This window comes from Fusarium oxysporum, chromosome I, assembly GCF_013085055.1.
Source record: "Fusarium oxysporum Fo47 chromosome I, complete sequence".
Classification (NCBI taxonomy): Eukaryota; Fungi; Ascomycota; class Sordariomycetes; order Hypocreales; family Nectriaceae; genus Fusarium; species Fusarium oxysporum.
In genome coordinates, this window is record NC_072840.1 from 4145332 (window position 1) to 4171033 (window position 25702).

The following is a 25702-nucleotide window of genomic DNA, read 5'->3' on the forward strand; positions in this document are numbered from 1 at the left end:
TTCACAACGCCAAACGCGTCCAGAGAGAGCTAGGCCCACGACGTGACTTTTGCCGGGAATTGGGCAGTGAAGATGGTGAGAAAAGAGACTACGGACGCGTCCCTCCGATGGTCTTGTATACCAGGGCGTCGAATCAGCGTCGACTACGCGCTGGGCCTTTGATGTCGTGTGTGAGAGGGAGACAGCCTGGGGTTGGGGATGACGCCGCCCGCAGCGCAAATGCCAGATACACATCACGTGACCGATGCTCTGGTGACGTTTGAAAGTGCTTCTGTTTCCCTTGCAAAGCCCAGTCCAGCCCATCAACTCACACCAGCGTTTTTTCTTCGTCAACCCCAACATCGCGGCACAACTCGAAGAGGCGCCCATCATCATCAATTGCGCAAATCATCGCCAACATATCATTGCCATCGCTCTACGAACCTTGCGCTCCATTGACACGCGCAATACAGCATCCGCTACGCGTTCGCCTATCTTTTGCGAGCTGGAGTTCTACTTCTGGCTCCTGTGATTTGTGACAAGCGAAAACATTATCTACGCTCTTGCCATGGCCGACCAGATTAACGAGAAGCCTGAGGTTGAGGCAACTGCTCCCGGCGCGCAGGAAGTTCCTGCCGCGGAGAAGCCTACTGAGCCATCATCGATCGGAAGCGAAGCCGCAAAGGCCGATGGCGAGGCAAACAAGGGAGATACAAAGACCGCTGAGGGTAAGTTATGATTACGAAGCGTTTGCTATTCATTGCGCACTCGATCGCATTGCCATAGAAATCGCGCTTTGATTTCTCGTGTGCTCTGTCGCTCAGGCGCGTTCTTCCCTTTGTCAGATCCATGCTGACCACATCGCGCAACAGAAACCAAAGAAGTTGGAAACTCAGAGAAACCCGCCGAAGATAAAGACGCGGCCGAAGCACCAAAGGAGGACTCAAAGCCCACTGAAGAGGGCGCAGATACCGAAATGAAGGACGCGACTGAGGCCCCGGCCGGGCAGACCAAGGCCGAGAACTCCGCTCCATCTGCCGATGGTGAGACAGCAACCGAAAACGCCGCCACCGAGTCTGCCTTAGCAAAGGCGAAGAACAATAGACGAAAGTCGACTGGCGGTGCCAGCCGCAAGAGCCTGAGCAAGAAAGCCTCCAAGGCGCGTCTCACGCATTTAGACGCCAAGCCTGGAGACCACTTCTTGGTCAAGCTCAAAGGATTTCCCGCTTGGCCTGCCATCATTTGCGATGAATCGATGTTGCCTCAAGCTCTGGTCGATAGCCGCCCTGTAGCTGCTGCGCGACCTGATGGCTCCTATACCGAGGCATATGCTGATGGTGGCAAACGTGTCAACGACAGAACCTTCCCAGTCATGTATCTCCACACGAATGAATTGTGAGTTACCGCTCATCACTGTTTCCGAACATCGCTAACCTGACTACAGTGGTTGGGTACCCAATACTGGACTTACAGAGCTTACTCCTGAAAAGGCCAGAGAGACCATCACCGAGAAAATGCGCAAGGATTTGAAGGAGGCATTCTCGCTCGCTGCCGAACACAACTCTATCGAACACTACAAGGACGTGCTTAAGCAATTCCAAGATGAACTACTTGCCAAGCAGCAAGCTGCTGCGACACCCAAGAAGAGCAAGAAGGGCAAGGCCAAAGCTGCCGACGAAGACGTCGAGATGGAAGACGCCGACGATGCTTCAGAGAAGTCCAAGTCCAAGAAGCGCAAGGCTGAGGATGACGCCAGTGTAATTCTTCCAACACGCTGTTGCTGATTCATTTTGCTAATAAAACTGCTAGACACCGCAACGGCCTGAATCCGTTAAGAAACCTAAGATTAAGCTCAATACATCAACGCCTAAGGCCGCTAATGGCACTCCTAAGGCCAAAGAGGAATCTGCTGCCAAAACCAAAGTCAAGGTCAAGAAGTCGTCTGATAAGAAGGCTGAGACCACCAAGAAGGCCAAGATGACACCCGAGGAGCGAAGACACCACAAGGAGGTGAGATAAATACAACTGTATTTTGACCGATCAATTTACTGACACCTTTACAGAAGGAAGTGTTATATCTCCGTCATAAGCTTCAACGAGGTCTCCTCACCAGAGATCAGCAACCCCAGGAATCAGAGATGGAACATATGTCCGAATACGTCACCATGTTGGAGAATCTGAAGGACCTTGAGGTGTCCATCATTCGTGCGACCAAGATCAACAAGGTTCTCAAAGCTATCCTCAAATTGGAATCGATCCCCCGTGAGGACGACTTCCATTTCAAGGACCGTTCCAAGGTTCTTCTGGACCAGTGGACTCAGCTACTGGCTACTGAAAATACCACCCCTGCTCCTGATGCCACCAACGGCGTCAATGGCAAGTCGGAAGCCAAGCCAGACGACAAGAAGGACGATAGCGGCAAGGAGACTACTGAAGAGCCAAAGCCTGAGGCCACAAAGACGGAAGAAACCAAGACTGAGAAACCCGAGGAGACCGAGGAGGAGAAGATTGCGGAAACACCACAAGCATCAGCGCCTGAAGAGAAGAAGGACGATGTAAGTAGAAAATAAGCCCTATTGTTATGAGTTTGACTAACCGAAAAACAAGACCGTCGCTCCTCCCGAGCCTGTTGAAGCTGCAGCCTAAGTTACGGGTCAGCTCACGGTGGTTTAGAGCAATTTGTTTCATGGCGTCACGGTTATGGTCCACAAACACTGGCCTTTTTCCCGATTTTCTACTTTTTTCTTATGCTTTTCTTAACAACTATGGTAAAAGTGACTTCGTCGCGTTGCGTCTTTTCGGTATCTGTATGAATATCTGCCAAATCTGGCGGCAGGGGTGCGCCACGACTCTCTGGAGTCATAATGATCTCAGGAGTGACGGAGGCAAGAAACATCTTTTTGGGGGGACTGTACAAAGGGAAAAATCAACAATACTGGGTCAGGAGGCTCGCTTTACGTGGGTTTCTGTAAACCAGTTTGGACAGGAGGCGAGCATGGTATGGATGTCAAGACGGCATATGGGATGGGTGGCAAACGAAGCGAAGCAAGCTCAAAGAATGAGATGATGACCTTCGAGAGGAGGCATATGAGAATGAGGATTTGGCGAGCAATAGCATACAGATGATGAATGGGACAAAGAATTAGAAGCATTCTGTATAAAGTGCCTTGTTTGCGATGAATAGTATAGGAACCCGTACAGATCGTATACATCAGCCATTGTCTAGGCATCTTGCTTTGTGAAATCTGAGTGATTGTATGTACGATACGATCTTGCTGGTTGTTGGGGTACAGTGCGTAATACAGTGCGAGCATGTTTATTTACTGACTAAAACGCGTTGACCTTCACCCTCGATCCAAGCTCAGGAGCTTCTTCATCCTTCAAGACTTCAATAACTTGTGCAGCATAAAACTGTTGATCATGGCCCGTGAAGTTATCAACCAGGACACATATAGCCAAGAGGATCATCAGGTAACTAAAACTATAATCATGAAACTTGTGCAATGCTTTCACTAACTCGGTCATCAGGTCGCATATGTCTTCGACCCTGAAGACGATGGGACACGCCAAAAGCCAGCCAAGCGGAGAAGAAGATCTAAGCAGGGCCAGGATTCTGCAGAAATAGTGAAAGATTCATCAGCTTTTGTTCCTCTTCTCAATGGTGCTGAGAAACCCGAGTTCGTCAAATTAAGGGAGAGATTGTTCCAAGAAAGCTGGGCTAAGATTGATGAACGGATCGAGGTGAGTGAACGAAGCTTATTCACCTGATGTATCACTCATATGAATTAGAGAATACTCAAAACTTCAAATATCGAGACTCTCAATGAAGTCAGCGAATTTGCCAAAGACGCAGTGACAGAGTCGTAAGAGTCGTACTCCTGATATACCTGCAACCTCTAATATTTGGATAGTGGGGATAGAATCCCTTCAGCATTCATCATCACAGGACCTAACATCGCATCACAAGATCTGCTCTTTCAACAATTATCGGAGACACTTCAGCAAACAACATCAAGCAAGTTTGTTGGCTTGCGGTCATCAGAGGCATCGACGCTGAAAGCCACGTTGAAGAAGATTATCCGAGATGTCACAGCCAAAGCCTCCACTGATGAGGATGATGATCTTGAAGTCAGTGACGGTCGAGAGGTGAGTCATCTGCATTTTCACAGAACAACACTCATTCTCTACAGGGACGAAGGTATCTCGACTATGATCTTGAAGCGCTGTATGCATTTATCAAACCCCAAAATGTAGAGCATGTGTTTGTCGCCTTTCAAGACAGTGAAGGTTTCGACAGCAGTTTATTATCGGATTTGATCATTCTCTTCAAGTACGTCCCTGCCTCCGACACTTCATTCACTGCTGCTAACACGTAATCAAGCTCTTGGCGCCCTCGTATACCATTTACTCTCCTCTTTGGTGTCGCCACATCAGTCGAGCTTCTCCAAGCCAGACTACTCAAGGCTTCTTGTCAGCAAATTTATGGAGCGCAGTTTGATGTGATTCAGACCTCGACCATTCTCGAGACAGTCTTCAAAACAGCGGTAGCAACATCTGATGCTCCTGTAGTACTGGGAGCATCGCTCATCCGCAGCCTGCTTGATCGTCAGCATGACCAGGTTTCAGGTATTCAAACATTCACTATGTCATTGAAGGTCAGCTTCGAACAGATAATATAAATGAGTTTGATGGTAGCTAACAAATAATAGTACGCTTATATGTGTCATTTCTATGCGAATCCACTCAGCGTTCTCGAGCATACCGCATCGTTGCAAGCCGAGCATATCGAGGCCATTCGGCATACTGATTCTTTCAGGGAAAATGTTGAGCAGGCAGTAGAATCTGGCATCTTGGATAATGTGCAATACGCCAAAGGTTTGCTTGAGAACGACGAGTTTCTCGTTACGCGAGTTCAAGATAGTCTAGCCCGTCGTCAAGAATCTGTTGAGGATTTTTTGCGGTCACTTCTTATTCTTGGAGAAACAGAATCGCAAGACATTGAGTTCTCAAGAGCATATGCGGAAGCTTTGGACGAGGGCGTTTCAATCACTGAGAACTCGAGAGCTATTGAGTCGGTACGACGTATGGACGTCGGCGAGCTGCTGGTCATGCTTCGCAAGGTTGTATCAATCTTGCAGAAAGGAGATTGTGGCTTACTTCTCGGTCCAGCAACGAAGCAAACGGACCTTGAATTTCGAGATGCACTGACAAGACAACTTGTCAATCTGGAAGAGCTGCAATCAAAGGCAGAAGAGCAGGGGATTACACTACGGAGCAAGTACAGCGGGCAGAGTAAAGTGATGCGCACAACTGTGATTGCACAAAGAGTTCAATTAAGTCAAGACTCTGCTGCACTTACAGATGAAGACAAGCAACTTACTCAGGCCATCGACGAGCTCACCGGGCTATTAGTCACGCATGTTCAGTTTGTCAGACCCAGGTCTCTTTTGTTGTCGGAGAGCTGGTTATACGATTCTCGAGCTCCGTCGCGAGATGTATTCGTGCCTCGACCACGGGCCGTTCTAGAACGCAGCCTCACCAGGCCGCACGACTATTTGTCGTGTTCATGCTGCAAGCCAGGCGATGGAGAAACACCGGCAACTCTGCCGGCCACGGCGCTCTTATACCGCCTATACACAGAGACTGGGAGCCTCATCAACGTGGCAGATCTCTGGGCTGCATTCTCAGCACTTGTAAGCGAGGAGGAGACAGACGAACGCAAGTCGCTGGTAATGTTTTACCGTGCGCTGGCTGAGCTGAGGGCTTTGGGATTCGTCAAAGCAAGCAAGAAGAAAGCGGACCACATTGCCAAGCTGAAGTGGCTCTGAGTATGGGGATTGCGATTGCATTGGTCGACAAAGTTTGAGAAAGAGAGACATGGCGAGAAGATTGAAGACTGCAACCGCCAAATGGGGATGGTCCTTTGTATTTGAGGGGATGAGACGGGATTAACCATGTCTGGAAACAGGTTTTTTTGGGGGTGGGTTTTGAGATCGAAACCGAGGTCGAGCCCAATGGCCACTGAGGGACCTAGTGATAGGCCGCAAAAAGACGAGGGGAGAAAAGGTGTCGTCAGTCTAAGACATTGAAGAACTAAGACACGAGGTGGCTGGGAACCAAGAGCGAGTGAGACTGTGAGTGAGAGTGAGTATGAGAGTGAGAGAGTGTGGGAGTGAAAGTGGAGGGTGAAAGTCAAGTCACGGTTACAGCCAACGCAGCAAAATCCAAGACATGCAGGTAGAGACAGGCATGATTAGACGCCGGGAGCGGAGGGAACTGCATAGAACAAAGCATCATGTGAATGAACGATAACGGTGAACGGCTATAGCTACTATATTGAGGTCTCAGTTCGCCAAGCTACCTTACCTTATCTACGTACCCAGGTTAACACTCAAGGGATTGATTGCCCTTATGATCAATCAATCAATCAATGAAACAATGAACCAAAATAGAGAGAAAGAAAGAGAGAAAGAAAAAGAAAAGAAAAGAGTAGCGGTAAAGATACTGTTTATTCCCCCATCTCATTGTCTTGCTTTTGAGTCATGACCAACTAATGGCTCCAAGTCACATTCCACTCCATCCGCTGTTGGTGCCTCTTGTTCCCATAGACATAGCACCTCCGACCAACCCAATTGCGTCTAACGCAGTCGAGTTATTATTTGTTGGAGACCTTTTTTTCCTTCCATGTCTCACAGGCCACGCCAAACCCAGAGTTAAACCCTGGAGCTCAAAGCGGTTCAAGGCCTAAGCTTGTCGATTTCAGGCAGTCAAAGAAGACTTTACCCAGAACAGCATCTCGTCTGGGTCCTCTCCTCGCCTCGGGGGTGTGTGGGTTAGTTAACGTTAGCTGCTAAGTCGAGCTGAGCTGTTCGCTGCGTAAGGTGCCCAGGAGGTGAGGCCCTGTTCCAAAAGAAACAAGGCCAATCGAACGGCTTCGGTCACAAAGACCCTTCAACTGGCTGTTCGCGATCTTAGTCTTGCTTTAGTTCCCAGACCCAAAGACCCAAAGGGCGGGGAGAGATCTTGCTTTGGTATTAAGAAAGAAAGAGAGGTCATGGTCTTGTTTCAACTAAAGAAGTCCATAGCATAGCCTCTTGTCTATTATATATCCCTCCCACCCTCTGCTTTTCTGTCCGTCTCTGTTCTTCTGATTAACCAAAGTTGGACCTCCCGCAGATCAAGGAATTGACTACGAAACTCAAACAAGAGCCTGTGTTGTCATTCATTCATTCATTCATTCATTTGCTTACTTACTTACTTACTCACTCACTCACCGGACTCTACGGAGAAGACCGCTTGTTCGCTTCGCTTGTCGATAGCCACCCCGCCAAAGCCAATCCAATCCACCATCACATCACGTATGATCTTGTGATCGTTGATCATAGACCAAGAAATATTCTTACTCAGAAGTGAATCTTGCAGAGAATAAGAGATTGGGCTGTTTTGACCTCTTGACTGCTACAAATACTTGATACATCATTGCCCCAGACACTCAATCTCTCCTCTTATTCTCTTCTTCTTACAAGCCAACCGCTCACCATCGTCACCACTTACAATAACCGCCAGAATGATGCGAGGAGAGATTCCTTCACGGCATCACAGGGCCTTTGGTCAGCGAAGACTCGCAAAGAACCCAAATCTTCAACGAAAGCTGGAACAGATGGCTCTTCCACTTGCACCTCTTGTCCAGCTCACCACAGGCGCTGTTCATCCTTCTTTTCCCACCACGGTCCTCAACTTTTGGCTCCTCACCGATGAGCAGCTAGAGTCTCTTGCACATTTCTACCACCAGAGGACGCCATCGCCTTGGACAAATCAGTACCCCTGCCCAGTCACCTGGAGATCTGATCTGCCTCTTGAGGAGAAGCGACGCAAGATGGGCAAGTTTATCGGTCTTCGGGGCTGTGAATCCCCCATCCTTCTTAAGACGGAGGAGGAGATCCTAGCAGAGGCACGAAAGGCGAGACTCGCAGCCGAAGAGGATCTTTGGAGGCGAAAACACTTTTCCTAATGCATCAAGCAATCCGAGGCATACGGTGTTACTGCGGTTAATAACGGAGGACAGTCTGCTTTCAATCTTTGGGGGTATTGGATTTAGAGGAGTTTTACATGTCCTTTCTGCGTGTTCTTTGCATTCTTGTTACTGCATCTTGGGTCGGTCGCATTGCTAGACATGGCCACTAGCCAGCGTGCATCACTGCATTTTCAAGGGAGTAAGGCGAGGCGAAAGAGCCTTATACATATATATCAATAGAGAAGAAGCCCATGCTACTATTTTCAAAAGTCAACCTCAACGCCGCTGGTGTGGATTTCCCTCCCTTCTTCCCATACACACCAAGAGTGTGCGCCTTGCAACAAAGTGACATGTGGTATACTACAACCAAAATTTGAAGAGGTAGGTCCGGAACCATGTATATACCTATAAAGACACCCCAATCCCATATTCTTGCAACCCACACAAGACATCTCCAACTGTTTACTTCTTGCCCTTCTTCTTTGAAGGCGTGTCGACCATGACGGCATCCTCCTCGCTGGCAGTCTTGGCAGAAGAGCTCTGCTCAGAGCCGTCGAGCTCCTTCATGAACTCTGACTGGATCTGTCCTCGGCGCTTCTCCCACCACTGCTTCTCTGACTCGGCTTGGGCGAGGATCTCTTCGATTGAGCTGCGCATGGTAGCATTGGCGGTCATTTCGTGGGCGGATTGGAAGATGGACTGGCCCCAGTTTGGTGCGAGAGCGTTGGCCTATAGTTGTCAATGATGTGTTCATCTCTTGCAGTCGGACTACGCCGGCTATCATACCTCTGTGACGACATCTCTGAGCTCCTCCTCCATCTCCTTCTCGGCGCGCTGGAATCGCTGCCACAGATCATCACCCACACTGCCTCGTTGCAGCAGAGAACCACATGCTTGCTTCGCAGACTTGATCTGGATCAGACGACGGATATCTTCGACGGCGCGACGCAAAAGGGCAGCTCGTAGAACGCTTTCGGGAATCTTGGGTCCCTTTTCGGAGCCGTCCTCGAGGTGTAGCAGGGACAGGTAGACATTGCGCTGGAGGTGAGGGCCGAACCACGGAGCCAAGTTGGCGCTCTCAGCTTTGGTATGTTAGCATATTCCTCAGTTTGGCGATCTGGTTCTGTGGCATACCAGCTTTTCTTTTTCGGTAGATTGTCGAGAATGTCATGAGTGCGCTGCCGAGGACGAGAACATAGGCAAAGGGGAGGGCAAGGCCCTTCCAATCGATGTTGAGCATGATGAATGATGAAAGTTGCAAAAGTAAAATACGAGATCGTCCGTACTGTAATTAAAAAGAAAACGAGTGTAAAGAAAGAAGTCGAGCCGGCCGTGACTTGGGTTTTGGTTTGTATGAGTCGAGTCCAATGTACAGACAGACACGAATGCAATAAGGAACTGTCAATTAGTGGTGGTGTGGCGCAGATCCAACTTTAGGCCAGATTACGCTTCAGCTTTACCAAGTGGCTCCTGGAATTGTGGCTGGTGTGTATGCTGCCAGGCGGATGGGCCCTGGATTTGACTGCCGTGCGACGTCACTCGAGCATTAGATAAGCAATCGCAGGCACCGCTAGATGACGCTGTGCTCGAGTTAGCGGAGGTACATGGTTTCGTGTGAGCCACCTTAGGTAAGATACGTACCGAGTCTAGAGCTACCTTACCTACCACCGCTCAACTTCACTCTCTTCATGCTGTTGATTCATTGCGTTTCAACTCCAACTTCTAGGCTCTTCTTTTTCGTTCCCACTTATCTCCCAGCTATCCTCTTTTTATAGACCCTTTCTTTCTCTACAAACCGAGAATACTCAGCCTCCAAAGGCAGCAAAGAGAGCACGAAAGACCCCACCAAAGAACATCATAGCGACAGCTCTTTAGATATCTTTCACCATGTTGCTGCGACTCCGCGGCCCCGATGGCATGGCCCGTCTGAATGTCGAGCCCACAACTACCTTTGGAGATCTGGGAAAGCTGGTCTGTTGTCTCGGAGCCCGTACCGAGCTGTCTGTGCTGACTCTGGCCTTCTAGCTGCTCGATCAACTACCCAAGACCGTTGATCCCAAAACTCTAGCTCTATCGAACGCACCGAACGGAGGAGACTCAAAGCGCCTAGGGGACATCGTCAACTTCAAAGTTGGTCAGATTGGCCTCAAGTTAGTCGCGCTCATGACCTCTCACAGATCAACCAAACTAACCTCCTAGGCACGGCGATCTCATCTTTCTCACCTACCAACATACCGACGATGCCAACGGTGACGCACCCGAAACCTCTAACACATCTGCCAGGCTTAACGGAAAACCTGTACTACCGACCGAAGACCTTCCCATCAACCCCAAACCCGAAAGGATCGCCAGGCCTTGGGAAGTAATTCGCCAATCCGCCTTGGACGACCGATTAGACCGACAGGATGGCAAGATCCCCCGAGGCATCGATCGCATGTGTCGCCATGGTCCCAAGGGCATGTGTGACTACTGCCAACCACTCGATCCTTTCAACCCCGGATATCTCGCGGAGAAGAAGATCAAATACCTATCCTTCCACTCATACCTACGAAAGATCAATGCTGCGACCAACAAGCCCGAGCTAGGCGCTTCATACATTCCTCCCCTGGTTGAGCCCTACTATCGAGTCAGGCATGAGTGCCCTTCTGGTCATCCCCCTTGGCCTGAGGGTATCTGCACCAAGTGCCAGCCCAGCGCCATTACTCTCCAGCCTCAACAATTCCGAATGGTCGATCATGTCGAGTTCTCTTCGCCTGCTATTATCGACACCTTTATTGACACCTGGCGAAAGACCGGATCGCAACGCCTAGGTTACCTTTACGGAAAATATACTGAGTACACTGAAGTCCCCCTTGGTGTTAAAGCTGTCGTGGAAGCCATATATGAACCTCCTCAGGTTGATGAGCTTGATGGTATCACAATGAACGCCTGGGAGTCGCAAAAGGAGGTCGACAGGGTCGCCAAGCAGTGCGGCCTAGAGCCCGTGGGAGTAATCTGGACTGACCTGCTGGATGCTGGCAACGGCGATGGCACAGTGGTTTGCAAACGTCATGCCGACTCCTACTTCTTGTCCTCCCTGGAGATTTGTTTCTCTTCGAGGTTGCAAGCTCAGTACCCTAAACCTTCCAAGTGGAGTGACACGGGCAGCTTTGGTTCAAATTTTGTCACATGTATCATCACCGGTAATGAGCAGGGCGAGATTTCGATCTCCTCCTACCAGATGTCCAACGAATCTGTGGAAATGGTTCGTGCTGACATTGTTGAGCCGTCAGCTGACCCTAATGTCATGCTTGTACGCGATGAGGAGGAAGACGACGGCTCTGTCAGCCGTACAAGATATATCCCCGAAGTTTTCTACCGCAGGGTCAACGAATACGGCGCCAACGTCCAGGAGAACGCCAAACCATCGTTCCCCGTCGAGTATCTGTTTGTCACACTGACCCACGGTTTCCCCGCGGACCCTAAGCCTATGTTCACTCAGCAAGGTTTCCCTATCGAGAACAGAGAATACGTCGGCGAGAGTCAAGAGCATTCCGCTCTGTCCAAGTTTCTCAAGCTATCACCTGGTCAGAAGCCCACGGGCCAGGAGGTCTCCAACTTTCACCTTCTCTGCTTCATTCAGCAGATGGGCGTCCTCTCCAAGGTGCGCTTGTTTTTAACATGTATAAGAAAGCTACTGACAGCCTTCATAGGACGAAGAAGCTCTACTCTGCCGTGTAGCGAGCCAACACGATCTTGCCGATACATTCCAGCTCCGTTCTACCGAGGGTTGGCAGACCCTCCAGGCCATCCTTCAATCGACTGGTGAGAGAATCCCCAAGCGTCAGCGGGAGGAGGACGGTGCTCCCTCGCCCTCTTCCTCCTCATCCTCTTCTTTTCAAAATTCCATTCGCGACTCGGGAGAACCCCTTGCTAAGCGATTTGCTGCCTTCAGGCTAAACGAGCGCTGGACCAAGTCCGCCAATCCACCGCCACCCTAGTCAATAAAGAGGTATTGGGTAGAAGGGAAGACAGTAGGGGTCAGATAGAGGTTTAGATGAGACGTGGAACCCAAAAAGTGGTGAGGCTGGATTCGGTTTTCTTGCTAGATATTTTCTTAACTTCCTTCACGTGGAAGATGATATTGCATGTATAGCTGAGGCGGCGTTAAGGACAGGTATCGGAGCATATAGGCAATACTTTCATTGGGCGGCTTCCTCGGCTTGAATCAAAAGAATTGTACATGTTTATATGTGCTTAACGTGATATAATTGAGTGATGTCCATTATGTTGGCGCTTCAAGAGTACATCGAGCGAGGTTTTGATCACAGTCAGGCTTAGATCCCGTTTTCAGGCGAGCTATCTTGGATAGATCGTTCCCAATCATCATATCAAACACGGTTTATTCAAATCATAATGATCATGTTGTTAAATTGATTTCAGCTAAGGTGATTGATTATCTTGGCTACGACTTGTTTAAGCTATGATGATTGTACTGTTGTGTCTACTAACTTCGCTTCAGTTTTGTTCCCTCAGCATCATTTCATATCAGCTATGATCGAGATATAGATGATTTCTGTCTGATTCAATGTCAGTAGGTACTCAACATAACATAATCTTTGAATTTTTTTCTTTATTGACATTGGATTTATTATTCTTGTACGACTTTATTGTAAACTTATGATTATTTTCTACGGCCCCATCTTAGAAAACTTCACAAATACCACGAAGTCAGAAGAGAGACATGTATAATTGATGATGACTTCATCTATATCATCACAACTTAAGTAAAGGATATCATAAACTTGTCATATTTGTAGAATTGACTACTAATATTATCATAAAGGTTTATCACACACATTCGAATAACTCCCAAATCCACCCCTTTTCCAATCACAAAAACGCCAGTTATAATTTACAGGGGCTTTCCACCGATGAAGTCGGACCATCGGCGGACTTCAGCGGGGATGCCTTCGGGGCGGGGCAGCTTCTCGCTCATGCACTGAGCAAAGAGGATAGCGGTTTGAGGTTCCATGAACAGGGGGACGCCGAAATCGACGGCATTTCGGCGCATAACATAGTCGACGTCCAGCGTGGTCTTGCCTCGGGCCTGGGCCAGGTTGAAGCATCCGCGGATGTCGTACTTCTTGAAAACCTCACGGAGGGCACGCTTGTCCTCCTTGGGGAATTCAATAACCTCGACCTCGACCTTGGTCTTGGACTTGTTCTCGATGAACTCCTTGACCTCGGGGCTAGCGGCGTACAGCTTGTAGCCAAGAGGGGCAACGTAGTCGACGACCTGGGTGAGCCATGGCTTGGAGACGTTTCCGCCGAAGAGGAGACCCTCACCAGGCTCGGGCATGCGGAAGTTCATGGTGGACTGGAGAGAGGTCCAGTAGGCCTCAACGAGATCCTTACCGAAGCAAGCAATCTCACCGGTCGAAGCCATCTCAACACCGAGGAAAGGATCGGCACCAGCGAGACGGGTCCAGGAGAACTGAGGAACCTTGGTAGCAACATAGTCGCGCTTCTCAGCCATAGGGTCAGACTTGGCAGGAACCTGCTTGCCGACGAGAGCCTTGGTAGCAATATCGATGAAGTTGGTTCCGAGGACCTTGCTGACAAAGGGGAAAGATCGAGAGGCACGAAGGTTGCACTCAATGACCTTGAGAAGGGGCTCGCCACCCTCAGGGTTCTCGGCCTTGATGATTTGCATGTTGAAGGGGCCGCTGATCTTCCAGGCTGCGGCGACCTTGACAGCAATCTCCTTAACACGCTCCATGGTGTTGCTATCGAGATTGGCAGGGGGGAGAACCAGAGTGGCGTCACCGGAGTGAACACCGGCCTGCTCAACGTGCTCGGAAACAGCATGAATGATGAGCTCGCCGTTGGCAGAGACACCGTCAACATCGATCTCTTGGGCACCCTCAATGAACTTGGTGATGACAACGGGGTGGTCGGGAGAGACATTGCTGGCAGCCTCGAGCTTATCCTTGAGATCTTCCTGGCTTGAGATCACAGTCATGGCAGCGCCGGACAGGACGTAACTAGGGCGGACGAGAACGGGATAGCCAACCTCCTCAGCAAACTCCTCAGCAGCCTTGACCGAAGTAAGCTCCTTCCAGGCAGGCTGGTCGACACCAATACTGTCAAGGATCTCAGAGAACTTCTGACGATCCTCGGCCTTGTCAATATCCTTGGGGTCGGTTCCAAGGACATTGGCTCCACCAGTCTCCTGGAGCTTGAGGGCAATGTTCTGGGGAAGCTGGCCACCGACAGACACAACGACACCCTTGGAATTCTCAAGCTCGTAGATATCCATAACACGCTCGTAGCTCAACTCTTCGAAATACAGCTTATCAGCCGAATCGAAGTCTGTGCTCATCGTCTCCGGGTTATACTAACGCCAAATATTAGTCTAAGCCCTTTCAAATGATTATAGAAGTTGTGACGATATTGGGATGAGGTTTGAAAAGGTCCGGTTCAAAGTGGGGCCGTTTCGGCGATGTGGGGCCGAGATCACGGCGACACCGCATAAGGAAGGAACGCCCGATTGGGACTGAAGGGAGAATATAAACTTACGTTGATCATGATGGTCTTCTCACCCATCTGCTGGAGAGCCTGAGTGGCGCTGACAGCACACCAATCGAACTCGACGGAGCTACCAATTCGGTAAACACCGCTACCAAGGACAATAGTACCGTTGTCCTCGAAAGTGACATCGTGAGTAGAGCCGTTGTAGGTGGTGTAGAGGTAGTTGGTGTTGGCGGGGAACTCGGCGGCCAGGGTGTCGATCTTCTTGACCCAGGGTCGGATGCCGAAGCTGAGACGGTAGGCTCGGACCTCGTCCTCGGTGCTCTTGACGGCCATGGCGATCTGTCGGTCAGAGAAACCCATCTTCTTGGCCTTGAGGACCTGATCTTTCTTCAGGTTCTGAAGACCACCAGCCTGCTCAAGCTCACGGGTACAGTCGACGATGTTCTGCAGCTTATGGAGGAACCACTTGTCAATCTTGGTCAGCTCGTGGACCTTGTCAACAGAGTAATTCTCGTGAAGCATGGCCTGGCCAACAGCGAGCCATCGGCGGTCGGTAGGGTTCTGGAGCTCAAAGTCGAGGTCCTCGAACTTATCACCCTGGAAACCAACAAATCGGGGGTCAACCTGACGAATGGCCTTCTGGAAAGACTCCTCAAAGGTTCGGCCGATAGCCATGACCTCACCAACAGACTTCATAGCACTGCCAATGTCGCGCTTGACGTGCTGGAATTTGGAGAGATCCCATCGGGGAATCTTGGTGACGATGTAGTCGAGGGAAGGCTCGAAGTTGGCAGTGGTGGTCTTGGTGACAGCGTTAGGGAGCTCGGGAAGGGTGTGTCCAAGACCGATCTTTGCAGCAGTGTACGCAAGAGGATATCCGGTAGCCTTGGAGGCCAGGGCAGAGGATCGGGAAAGACGGGCGTTGACCTCAATGACACGGTAGTCGAGACCATCAGGCTGGAGAGCGTACTGGACGTTGCACTCGCCAACAACACCAAGATGTCGGACGATCTTGATGGCAGCGCTTCGAAGCATGTGATACTCCTCGTCGCTCAGGGTTTGACTAGGCGCAACTACAATGGAGTCACCAGTGTGGATGCCAAGAGGATCGAAGTTCTCCATGTTGCACACAGTGATACAGTTGTTGTTGGCGTCACGAACGACCTCGTATTCTACTTCCTTCCAGCCCTTGAGCGACTTCTCGACGAGGATCTGAGGAGAGAGGGTAAGAGATCGAGCGGCCATGTTGCGGAGCTCCTCCTCGTTGTTGGCGAAACCGGAACCCAGACCACCTAGAGCATAGGCGGCACGGACAATGATGGGGTATCCGACGGTCTCGGCGGCCTCGAGAGCCTCCTCGACAGTGCCGACAGCAATCGACTTGGCAATGGGGATGTTAATCTCATCCAGAGCCCTGGCGAAGAGGTCACGATCCTCACTCAGTTCCAGAGTTCGGACACTGGTACCGAGGACCTTGACGCCATACTTTTCAAAGAGGCCGAGTCGCTGCATCTCAACACCGAGGTTGAGAGCAGTCTGACCACCGAAGGACAGGAAGATGCCATCGGGCTTCTCCTTCTCGATGACATAGGAGACATACTCGGGGGTAACGGGGAGGTAGTAGACCTCGTCAGCCAGACTGTGGTTGGTCTGGATGGTAGCGATGTTGGGGTTGATGAGGACAGAAGCAACGCCGGCTTCCTTGAGGGCCTTGAGGGCCTGAGCACCTATATTTCGATTATATTAATTTTGAATGTTCATAAATGAGTTTTTTGTAGTGAATCGCAAGTTGTCGGTGAGATGTGCGTCACTGCATATTGGGTATGCTAACCTGAGTAGTCGAACTCTCCAGCCTGTCCAATGGCAAGACCACCACTTCCAATGACAAGAACCTTCTTGACATCAACAGTCTGGTGAGGCTTGATAACTCCACTGTCGAGGTAGGCCTTGGGGTTGGGTGCATCCTGAACAGCGGCGGAGCTGTAGGCACGCATAACCTTGAGGGTGCCCAGGCGCTTCGAGTTGGCGGGGCGGGCGGAGGCGATTGAGACTCGGCATGATGCTGATGCTGAGAGAGGGCTCACGGAGGAGAATGAGCGAGAGGGCAAAGCTCGCGGGACCCTGCGTCCATGACGGAGCAGGGCCGGAGCTCGACCAGCGAGAGTGGTTGCCAGGTTGAAGTTGAGAGGCATTGCAGCGGATAATTTGCACGTATCAATGCGTAAGTTGAACCGTCCCGCTGGCGAGGTTGCCCTTCTGTATCCCGAGTCAAGCGTCTAGGATGTCGATGTATGTGAAGGACACAAAGAGACTGTGACTCTGTTGGAAATGGTTTCTAGAGGAGGGGGCGAGGGGGATAAGTAGGGCGGCCCGTCGTGAAGAAAAATGGCGGCACGGCTGATAAGATAAGAAGAACCTCCGAAAATTATTCTCTGGTTTTGGTGTGTGACTCTACAAAAAGTTGTGCTGGACTGGGCTGTGACGCACCTCAGCCCAGGAACAGCTAAGAAAGTAGCTCCATACCACTTCCATAGTGGATAGATACCTCCGATTGCTATCTACAGACTAAATGGACTGCCCCAACATTTCGGCCGTAAATGAGAAAATTTACCAAGATTCGATAGAGATCGTCCCTCACTAGTGTCCTGTTCAAGGGTCTTTCGTGGAGAATCCAAGGCACGAGTTCCGTAACACCCAACTTTGATGCACTCTGTTATCCCGTTTTGGCCTTGACAATCAGCACTCCTCTTATCAATTTTTGTGTATCTTGTTGAGTATATCCCACATTGACTGTACCTGCAGCCAGATACCGAACATCACCTCACAGCTTATCATCCTTGCTGAGCTCCCCGGACCAAGCCAAGCTAAGCTTATGGGTCCGGTTACGGCGACCCTTCAAGTACAGCTTGAACCCTGGCCAACAAGAAACAAACAGGGACACAGCAGAGCAACGGTTGTCAGCAGCAAGGAAAATAATTCTACTGGTGCTCACAGACGTCTGGAAGAGGTGTCAAGTTCTTTTTGACCCATTGAAAAAAAGTAAAACAGCCAATGCGGTGTAGTATTCTTCCAGGCTAATGATGAAATGCCCCGACATCGCCGTCCACTTTGGTGGCTTCGGCGGAATCAGCGGAGATATGTACCGCTTGTGCCGCCGCTACTCTGCGCTTTGGCGGTGATAGGGCCGCTGGCGGAGTTTTCTGAGTCATGCGAGGTTCCGAATTTCATTGACTGCCGAGTAGTGAGTCCGATGTAAGGTTGTGAATTATCAAATGTAGGTCCTCTTATTCTCAAGTCTACGGCAATGATACTATATTGGCTATATTAAGCTGCTGATTAGTACATACTGTGTGTTGATATTAAGCATGAGGATAAGAGAGGTGCATTTAGGCTTCATAAGAGCTAGGTGCGGGAACACGCACCGAGCCCACAGGATCCGCTGAGAACCCGATACTCCGATAGACACTGAACAACCCGATCGTCAAAAAAGGTATCGAGACTGGCAGAAAAATGCCGGAATCCCGAATCCGCCGCTGATAACGTCGTGCTTGACCCAACACGACAAAACATGTCTCATCTCATTAGTTTCTATCATATGGAACTATCATGGACTTACCCTATATCACTCGCTAACATGCTATTGGCCAATGTAACCGCTTCCTTATTCACACATGCTACAAACTGACCTCAACAAGACTCAGCACCTACAAGAGTGAACATTGACAACAGAAGATGATTGAAGATTTGAGAATCAGGAAGGCGATGGAATCTTCTAGACAATAACTAAGATTATTCGAACTGCATAACTATAAACTTAATATTACTTGGTAGTGACAGAGTAACTATAGTGTTCCTCACAAAAGTGCAAATCTATAAGTAGCGAACTCAGTTAATCGAGTACAAAATTATCACCAAAATGACAAAAAAAAAAAAAAAAAAAAAAAAACCAGCAAATGATGACCCCATTGGCTATTCCGTTAAGCTGAAGATCTCCTACAAGTGTAATTCTCTGCTTTGGGACACGACTTGGTTTTTGGCATCTTCTTCCGTCTGACAACACGGCCCAGTTGAGATACTGAGCTATGATGCATCGAAATCCTCCCTGTATGATCTGTCACTCGTACCAAATAGGGAAACCCGCCTAATTAGACATTTACAACTGGGAGTGGCATAAGTATCTACTGAGCGAGAAAATATGTACTGGAAGCCCCCACAATAAGCGCATCAAGGACAGCTAATACATGACGGGTCTGCTTGGCTATTACCAATACCAACCAATCTCGACATAACTCAACTTCAAAGAGTGTTCCAAATGTTTCCTGAGTAACGCCGACACAGTTTTAATGCATCCAATAGTGAAGACATAGGCAAACTTAGGCGTGCACCAAGAACATGAAACCAAGATCAGTATGCCCAATGAGTGGACAAGATGGATCAGACAAACTTTTTGATTCTATAATTTGGTTTCCGTGTCTATGCTTCGGAATCACACAAGCTTTGTTGAGGTGATATGGGAAGATCGAGGTCAAACTTATTCCAAGTTTCAGAGTCATATATAAGTAAGATGTTGCTGCTTTGCTTTAGCAAACCGTCTGTTTCTTCTCTGGCTGCAAGGAATGAACCATATCCAGCCCATACAACACCCACGCGCTGACCAGAATGGCGATCAATCTCATTAGAGTGCTGACCTGGTTCCTGGTCGGAGCTGTCTTCGCTTCACCATTGGTGAAACGTAACAAAACTGAGGGACTGAGCGAAAAGCCCAAAGGCACCGACTTCTCTCGCCTTGAGCCTATTGATCGTTATAGGGACGATCCTAGGTTTCCTCTTAAACCTAGTCTGTTTGCAGCTCCAGTGACCAGAAACAGCTCCTTGTGGCTAGGCCCATCATACGAAAGAGACCGGACACCGAAGAGAACGAGCCAAAGTATAGCCAGATTCGCCAGTCTGGCAACAAGACCGAACATGACTATAAGCCCCCAAAACCTGACTGCCACATGGATGTCTCGCTCGACAAGATGGAAGATTCTGAGGATGAGAAGGCTTTGATCGAGACGCTTCTTAAAATTCTCAACGAGCCCCTGGAAGAAATTGAGAAAGAAAATCCCACAGGTCATACTCAAATTATCGAAAACCCCCGGATGGTGCCATACATGTGGCGTGACTCCGTCAAGCTACACACGGAAGAAGATAAAGACGAGGACAAGGAACACAAGGAGGATGACAGCGACTATGACAGCGACAGCGACGACGAGGAAGATGTAAAGAAGAAGGATAAGAAGGTATTCAGAATGATTCAGAAGCGAGACGACGAGAAGGAGGAGAAGCCATATTTATGGCCAGAACACAACAGACCAAAGGCCTCCAAAGATGGAAAGTTCAAATACTTGTACTCCAGCGAGGGAAAGCAATATGCTGTTGCAACTCCCCAACATCTTGCCAACGAGGTCAGTGAATGTATATAATTATACAGCAACCATATTTATATACGTATACGATGCTAATATGCGAAGCCTACAGACCAATCGCCATGAGAAGGCCCAGCAAGAGAGGGAGCAGAAAGTGGACATTCTTCAACATGAGCTTCAGAAGGAAATGGACGCGAAACTACAGCAGGTGCATAGTATATTGAAGCACGAGAGTGAGATGAAGTTCAATGCGTCATAGCCCGAAAAGGACGAATGAATTGCTGGACTCTAGTTGTTCTAGTCAACTAACTATGGGTTGGGAGTTAGCACGGCGAACATACCCGTATTTTATTGATATGGGAGCTTGTTTGCGTTGATTTCTTTCCTAGCTCAGTTTCTCATATTCTCAACAGAATACAGGAGAGATTTTACCAAAACAGCCCGTCATGTCATTGAAAAGCCTGAACCCTTTCAAATGCACAGTGATAACCCTAACAAAGAAATTAGCTGAAAACAAAAAAGGACATACACACAGACAAGGCCTCTCGCAGATTCACTCTATAGCTTTTGCAATTACTCCCGAACAAAGGAGATGTTCATCTGACACCTGCCGACAAGATAAACTAGAGACAAGTATAACATAAGCCAATGCCTCCATCGTCACAAGATAACCAACAAAAGAAGTACTAAACATCTGCTCCCTACATTAACTTTAAAAACACCATTGTTAACATGTGCCAGCAGATCTTCAGCTTCAAGTGTCATCACATGAAGTATATGCCAGTTCCTTGCCAAAAGATCAAGGACCGACAAAAGCAATTTCTTCGACCCATTCTGGACTGGCTGTGCCCAGTCAGGCTTTGCAAAAGCAAGATAGAAGGCCAACAACGTCCGGATCATCCCTGTGATACTTGCTTGGCCCGGCCATTTACTGCAACAGAACAACAGATCCGATCCTAAGCCACAGGCATTTATCAGCAGGTCTGGGAGACCATCTTGAACGAGCATTCAAGATGAATAAACCGCAAAGAGCCGATCTCTACGAAACACCAAGAAATGGCGACTCAAAAGGACAGCCCAGATATCTTGAACAACTGCCAGGCAACTCCGGTTGGAGACCGACCGGACACGTCCAAATCAACGACGCCTATATCCACCAAAACACTGCAAAGCTCACGGTCGACCAAACCTACAACGTAGTCGTGCAACGAATTGCCTACGCAGGGCTTACCAGAACCCAGCACCACAAAGCTTAGACGAGGCCGGTGCCCCAACAAGCTTCGACGTGCCCCCCCCTTCCTCCTCGGAGCCTCCACAAGGCATAGATGTTGATCGAGGCGGTCACGTTATTTTGCCTCTTACCCAACGGGGAGATGAACAAACTCACAAGCGTCTAGATCATGCTTGAGGATATCAGGTCCATGTTCACCATCCTGTTGAACGACCTAAGTCGATAGAGGTACAGCTTTGTTATGTTGATGACGAGGATAAGCTCTAAATTAAGCAACATACAGCAACCCTGCCTTCATCAGCAGACCAGCACAGACTGAAATGGCCTTGGGAATGGCATCGTGGAAAAGATCAGATAGCAATGTAACATTTGTTCCTGGATAAATATACTATCAATAATGCCTATTGATAAATGATATGAATTTATTGACGAATTTACTACATGCTTGATGTTAACTGTTATTTAATTGCAAATGAAACAACTCCATACACTCCATATGATGCTGAGACGGTTACCTGGACCGATTCACCCCCTAAACTTCTCCTTGTATTTTACTTGCCGATTTCATATGAGTCTCAGGACAACCTAGCGGTCGTGTAAGCAAATGAATCTGCTCTCAGGAACATCAAGTGCGCGAGTAAACAAAAGGGGTGAGATCACCAACGCCACCTTCGTCCCCGCGGCGGCAAAAAGAATACTGTCGTATTCCGTGCAATGAGGCCCAATGACGATAGATTGGGTGCTCGCTACTGATCATCGATTGATGGTATCTGAAATGCAAGTTGGCACACGCCAGAAGGTGTTTTGTCTCGATGTTGAAGCTGGTTCTACAACACAGTACCCGGAGCATTGGTCGTCTGAAGGACCATCTTATATGCTCAAGATCAGGGAAGTAGATTAGGTTGAGATGATTGCTCTATTGGGTCTTGCCGTTCTTTGACTTGAACTTCTCAATCTCGACCTGGACTTTCTTGTTGACACGAGATCGGAGCTCTGGTCGGTATCCAAACTTGAAGAGTATCTCAAGCCACACAAACATAGGGGCAAGGAAGACGGCCTGGATGAGGTTGTCGAGCAAAGCAGGGGCACGCCCTTCATATTTACCATGGCCAATAAACTGGAAGATCCAGCAGACAATATGGATAGCCAGAGCACCTTGGAAAGTTGTGTCAGGGTTTTGCTGATGGAGGTAGTTGCCAAGTGCTGCACCTCCCATGCAGAAAAGAGCCAGAAGGAAGCCCGCAAAGGGCTCTAAGAGCAGATAGAGCAAGGAATAAAGGCTGGCACCAATGACACCAAGGTTGAGGTCCAGATAAGGGGGAGTAATCCAAGATGGTGTAGGAATGAGAGTGCCGGTGTATGTAGCCTGGAGAAATGTTAGATGGAGTACTAGGAGGAAAGCAGATGCAGAGCAACGCAACATGCATAAGCCGGCGAGGACATAATGAGACGAACCATACAGAACCCCGATAAGAGGATGAGGGGAACGCAAAACATGTGGATGGCGACATTAACCGAGTTATGGTGGTAAGCACCATACTGCCGCAGATTAGTATGATTCGACATATGATAAATAGCGTATCGAAATGTGACTTACAAAGGTGAGGTGCTGTTCAAGATCCAGAGACATGATGAGTAAGGGCCCCCTCGACAAAGACGATACGATAGTTGTAGCAGACTGAGGGTGAAAGAGTGAGGAGACAAAAAGCCTATCAAGCTGCTTTGAATTTGATAATTTGACGAGCGATCAACTCGACTTGACGTGGTCCGTGAGCTGGTCTATGCAGTTTGGCGATTTCTGAGGCTACAGTTGTGGATCTGAGTCCAAAAAGAAGAGATTCAGGGCGACCGAAGAATAGTATAGAGCCCTGAGGTATGGAAGTTTGCGGGGGTAAAGGATGCTTTCTTGTGATGGATGAATGATGAAGATGATTACAACTTGGGTAGGTGTACCTAAGTAGGTAAGGTAAGGTAGTTAAGGTGATTGTGAGTTACCTCGAGGTATCACAGTCCGAGACGGGATGACGGGATGACCCCCTTCCCAGGTTCGTTTGATGCAGGAGGTGCGTCAAATCAGACGCGCTGTAAAGGCTTCAAAAGGCGGGATCCCGCAGTAATAAAGAATGAGTAGAAGAAAACAAGCCAAGAAATCGACGATTGCCAAAGGCCGAAGACAACGCAGGTATGGCACGGCAGGCACAGTACGGTAAAAAGAGAGTGAGTGGCTTTCTACAGTGATGAGTTGTTCGTTTTCATGTGCTTTCCATTTTTGCGAGCCTGTGTCCACTGGCTGCTACCACTTCTGATCCTTAACTCCCTAACCTTAGAAAGACCCGCTTGAATGCACCGCCGCAGCTGCTCGGGGTGGGTCCCAAGTCCGTACAGTAACTTCCATTTTGGAGCTCCTTTCTTTCGTCCCTTGCCCCATGTCCACTACCTATGCCTTCCAGCACGTCGTGTGCTTGTCTCCTTTACTTGGATGATTACGCCTTCCATCAAACAGAAGCCAGTCAATGTCGGCAAGGAATATACGAAGTCTCATTGTATTGGTCAGAAACTCATCGCCCTTGTTTATTCCCCAGGTTTCAGAATTTTGGTGCCGATTAAAATCTGAAGAGGAGGACAAGGTTCTGAGAGGCTTCCATTCGCTTCCCTCGAATCGTACCACATCCCATCCGGGTCTTATTCTGGAAGAGTCCGGTTGCGAGAGGTAGAAGCCGAGGCCGAGACCTCCACTCAAGACCTCGTTTATGCCTTTCGGTGATGATCATTCGGCCTGATGGGCCATAGTGTGCTGGCGTATTGCGTCTTTGGCAGGTATTCTTCCTTTTAAGTACCTACTCCGCCGGTCTGTTTTGAAGCTTTCATCAATGGAAACTCTCAGCAAGTTAAGTTGACACTAGGTGTTTTGTGAGAGTATAGATGGGGGGCTAGTGATTTTTGTTCGAAGCAGCAACTACTTACTGCTATCTACACACGACTTAGCAAACTTTAAAATGCCTCTTCATACTCAAATTTCGCATTGAGTACCTATCCGAAAATGATATTCTCTAGAATCCCATGTCGCTGAGGTTAAGGTATGATAAGGCAGCTATCGCTTAGACGCCACACCTGTGGCTGAAAGGCTCACGAACTCTGATTGGAGAAGTCTTATAGGAACGCATGGGCCAGCTCAGCCTCGCCGATTTCATTGTCCAAACTTCCACCTCACTTGGCAGTCTTTCACCCAAGGAACAAACAACCTCCCTCTGCGCTCGCGTCAAGAAGGTCAGCAGTCATATTTGACTTGACACGTCAGGGCCTCTCTCTTAATATATTGTTTCCTCTCATCTCTCATCAGAGAGCGATACGCAACTCGGCGCGTTTCATTTCTAAGCCCACGCCAAGCTGTCACTACGTCTCGTTCCTTTTCGTACGCGCTTTAGCCCGGCGCCCTCCCTCCATCGATCGCAGAACTCTACGAAGCGGTAGTTATTAGCTTAATCTCTCGCTTGACCGAATACACACCCGTTTTCGTGCTCTAGTCGGCCATTGAACGTATTGCAATATCGCAACTTTGCATCCAACCTAAACCGCCCATTCGCTTACCATCGATATCTTCGCTTCTCCCCGAAATCACTTTTCACCATGTTTTTTCTTTATAATTTGGAGCGCAAGGTCACCTTGCACCCTTCTTTCATGGGTCGCAACATGCACGACCTCGTGACCGCGAAGCTCTTGAAGGATGTTGAAGGCACATGCGCTGGCAGCTACTTCATCATTTCCATCATGGACGCTTTCGAAATTTCTGAAGGACGAATTCTCCCCGGTCTTGGTATGGCTGAATTTACTGTCGGATATCGCGCCGTAGTTTGGCGGCCATTCAAAGGCGAGACGGTAAGGCCTTCACTGCCGAGGATTAATGACCTAGGAGTCTGACTTCAGTCAGGTCGATGCAGTCGTACACTCTATAAACCCACAAGGCTTCTTCGCTCATGCAGGACCTCTGCAGCTATTTGTTTCAGCCCATGTACGTCACCACATAGCTGTGATGTGATATCTTCTAACCGTTACGATAGTTGATTCCTAGTGATGTGAAATATGACCCCAATGCGACGCCACCTCAGTTCACAAACAACGAGGACACCTCTATTGAGCCACAAACTCACGTTCGCGTCAAAATTATCGGTACTCGAACAGAGGTTGGAGAAATGTGGGCCATTGGTAGCATCAAGGAGGATTACTTGGGGTATGCTGACGCCTGGTCAATATATTTGCCTTTCTTTGCTAACGCTGATCTCAGATGCCTCCAAGCTTCTTAAGTTGAGCGCGGTACTCGACGGAGTCGGAACCAAGAAAACCGCAGCCCCTTAGAAGGATATAAACAATTATGCGATTCTACAACAGCAACCAGCCCTTCAATTACTGGATGCAGCAGCAAAAGCGACTCAAACGAAAATCTATCAATCACCACATTAGGGAGGAGAAAAATCCGCAGAATTGACGACAATAGAGCCCGCAGCAGATGAGTCGGATCCATGCTCAAGCCGAACAGTGGCTGTTCTGGGGCACGTA

The 25702-nt window shown here is 48.9% G+C and overlaps 9 protein-coding genes across 9 annotated transcripts; 6 read left to right on the forward strand and 3 right to left on the reverse strand.

Annotated features, from left to right (window-relative positions):
• Window positions 1-547: 547 nt before the first annotated feature.
• On the forward strand, window positions 548-2625 carry FOBCDRAFT_267636 (uncharacterized protein; the record flags this gene model as incomplete). Its single annotated transcript, XM_031182651.2, has 6 exons — window positions 548-707; window positions 852-1374; window positions 1424-1736; window positions 1789-1989; window positions 2043-2534; window positions 2587-2625. 6 exons carry the CDS (start codon window positions 548-550, stop codon window positions 2623-2625), a joined length of 1728 nt encoding a protein of 575 aa, XP_031043419.2.
• Window positions 2626-3370: 745 nt separating this feature from the next.
• FOBCDRAFT_284158 (origin recognition complex subunit 3 N-terminus-domain-containing protein) lies at window positions 3371-5989 on the forward strand. Its single transcript, XM_031182652.3, has 7 exons — window positions 3371-3450; window positions 3508-3720; window positions 3769-3842; window positions 3891-4125; window positions 4170-4309; window positions 4361-4634; window positions 4689-5989. Exons 1-7 carry the CDS (start codon window positions 3400-3402, stop codon window positions 5805-5807), a joined length of 2106 nt encoding a protein of 701 aa, XP_031043420.2. The 5' UTR covers window positions 3371-3399; the 3' UTR covers window positions 5808-5989.
• Window positions 5990-7199: 1210 nt separating this feature from the next.
• FOBCDRAFT_212378 (uncharacterized protein) lies at window positions 7200-8209 on the forward strand. Its single transcript, XM_031182654.2, has one exon. It carries the CDS (start codon window positions 7547-7549, stop codon window positions 7988-7990), a length of 444 nt encoding a protein of 147 aa, XP_031043422.1. The 5' UTR covers window positions 7200-7546; the 3' UTR covers window positions 7991-8209.
• Window positions 8210-9480, reverse strand: FOBCDRAFT_212379 (Sec63 complex subunit SEC66). The gene is made up of 3 exons (XM_031182655.3): window positions 9128-9480; window positions 8780-9075; window positions 8210-8722 (listed from the first exon to the last, which is right to left on the reverse strand). Exons 1-3 carry the CDS (start codon window positions 9231-9233, stop codon window positions 8456-8458), a joined length of 669 nt encoding a protein of 222 aa, XP_031043423.1. The 5' UTR covers window positions 9234-9480; the 3' UTR covers window positions 8210-8455.
• Window positions 9481-9632: 152 nt separating this feature from the next.
• Window positions 9633-12222, forward strand: FOBCDRAFT_212382 (NPL4 family-domain-containing protein). The gene is made up of 4 exons (XM_031182656.3): window positions 9633-9964; window positions 10019-10143; window positions 10193-11636; window positions 11686-12222. Exons 1-4 carry the CDS (start codon window positions 9881-9883, stop codon window positions 11971-11973), a joined length of 1941 nt encoding a protein of 646 aa, XP_031043424.2. The 5' UTR covers window positions 9633-9880; the 3' UTR covers window positions 11974-12222.
• Window positions 12223-12767: 545 nt separating this feature from the next.
• Window positions 12768-16912, reverse strand: FOBCDRAFT_212385 (uncharacterized protein). Its single transcript, XM_031182658.3, has 3 exons — window positions 16341-16912; window positions 14555-16236; window positions 12768-14372 (listed from the first exon to the last, which is right to left on the reverse strand). Exons 1-3 carry the CDS (start codon window positions 16699-16701, stop codon window positions 12888-12890), a joined length of 3528 nt encoding a protein of 1175 aa, XP_031043426.1. The 5' UTR covers window positions 16702-16912; the 3' UTR covers window positions 12768-12887.
• A 2123-nt stretch (window positions 16913-19035) lies between these two features.
• FOBCDRAFT_255894 (uncharacterized protein) lies at window positions 19036-20328 on the forward strand. Its single transcript, XM_059611175.1, has 3 exons — window positions 19036-19350; window positions 19392-19956; window positions 20030-20328. Exons 1-3 carry the CDS (start codon window positions 19169-19171, stop codon window positions 20174-20176), a joined length of 894 nt encoding a protein of 297 aa, XP_059463887.1. The 5' UTR covers window positions 19036-19168; the 3' UTR covers window positions 20177-20328.
• Window positions 20329-22056: 1728 nt separating this feature from the next.
• On the reverse strand, window positions 22057-22997 carry FOBCDRAFT_6333 (uncharacterized protein). The gene is made up of 3 exons (XM_031182662.3): window positions 22746-22997; window positions 22604-22687; window positions 22057-22514 (listed from the first exon to the last, which is right to left on the reverse strand). The coding sequence occupies exons 1-3, from the start codon at window positions 22776-22778 to the stop codon at window positions 22065-22067; spliced, it is 567 nt and encodes a 188-aa protein (XP_031043430.2). The 5' UTR covers window positions 22779-22997; the 3' UTR covers window positions 22057-22064.
• A 1610-nt stretch (window positions 22998-24607) lies between these two features.
• On the forward strand, window positions 24608-25557 carry FOBCDRAFT_6346 (RNA polymerase Rpb7). Its single transcript, XM_059612245.1, has 4 exons — window positions 24608-25024; window positions 25077-25157; window positions 25207-25376; window positions 25431-25557. The coding sequence occupies exons 1-4, from the start codon at window positions 24776-24778 to the stop codon at window positions 25447-25449; spliced, it is 519 nt and encodes a 172-aa protein (XP_059463888.1). The 5' UTR covers window positions 24608-24775; the 3' UTR covers window positions 25450-25557.
• Window positions 25558-25702: the final 145 nt, after the last annotated feature.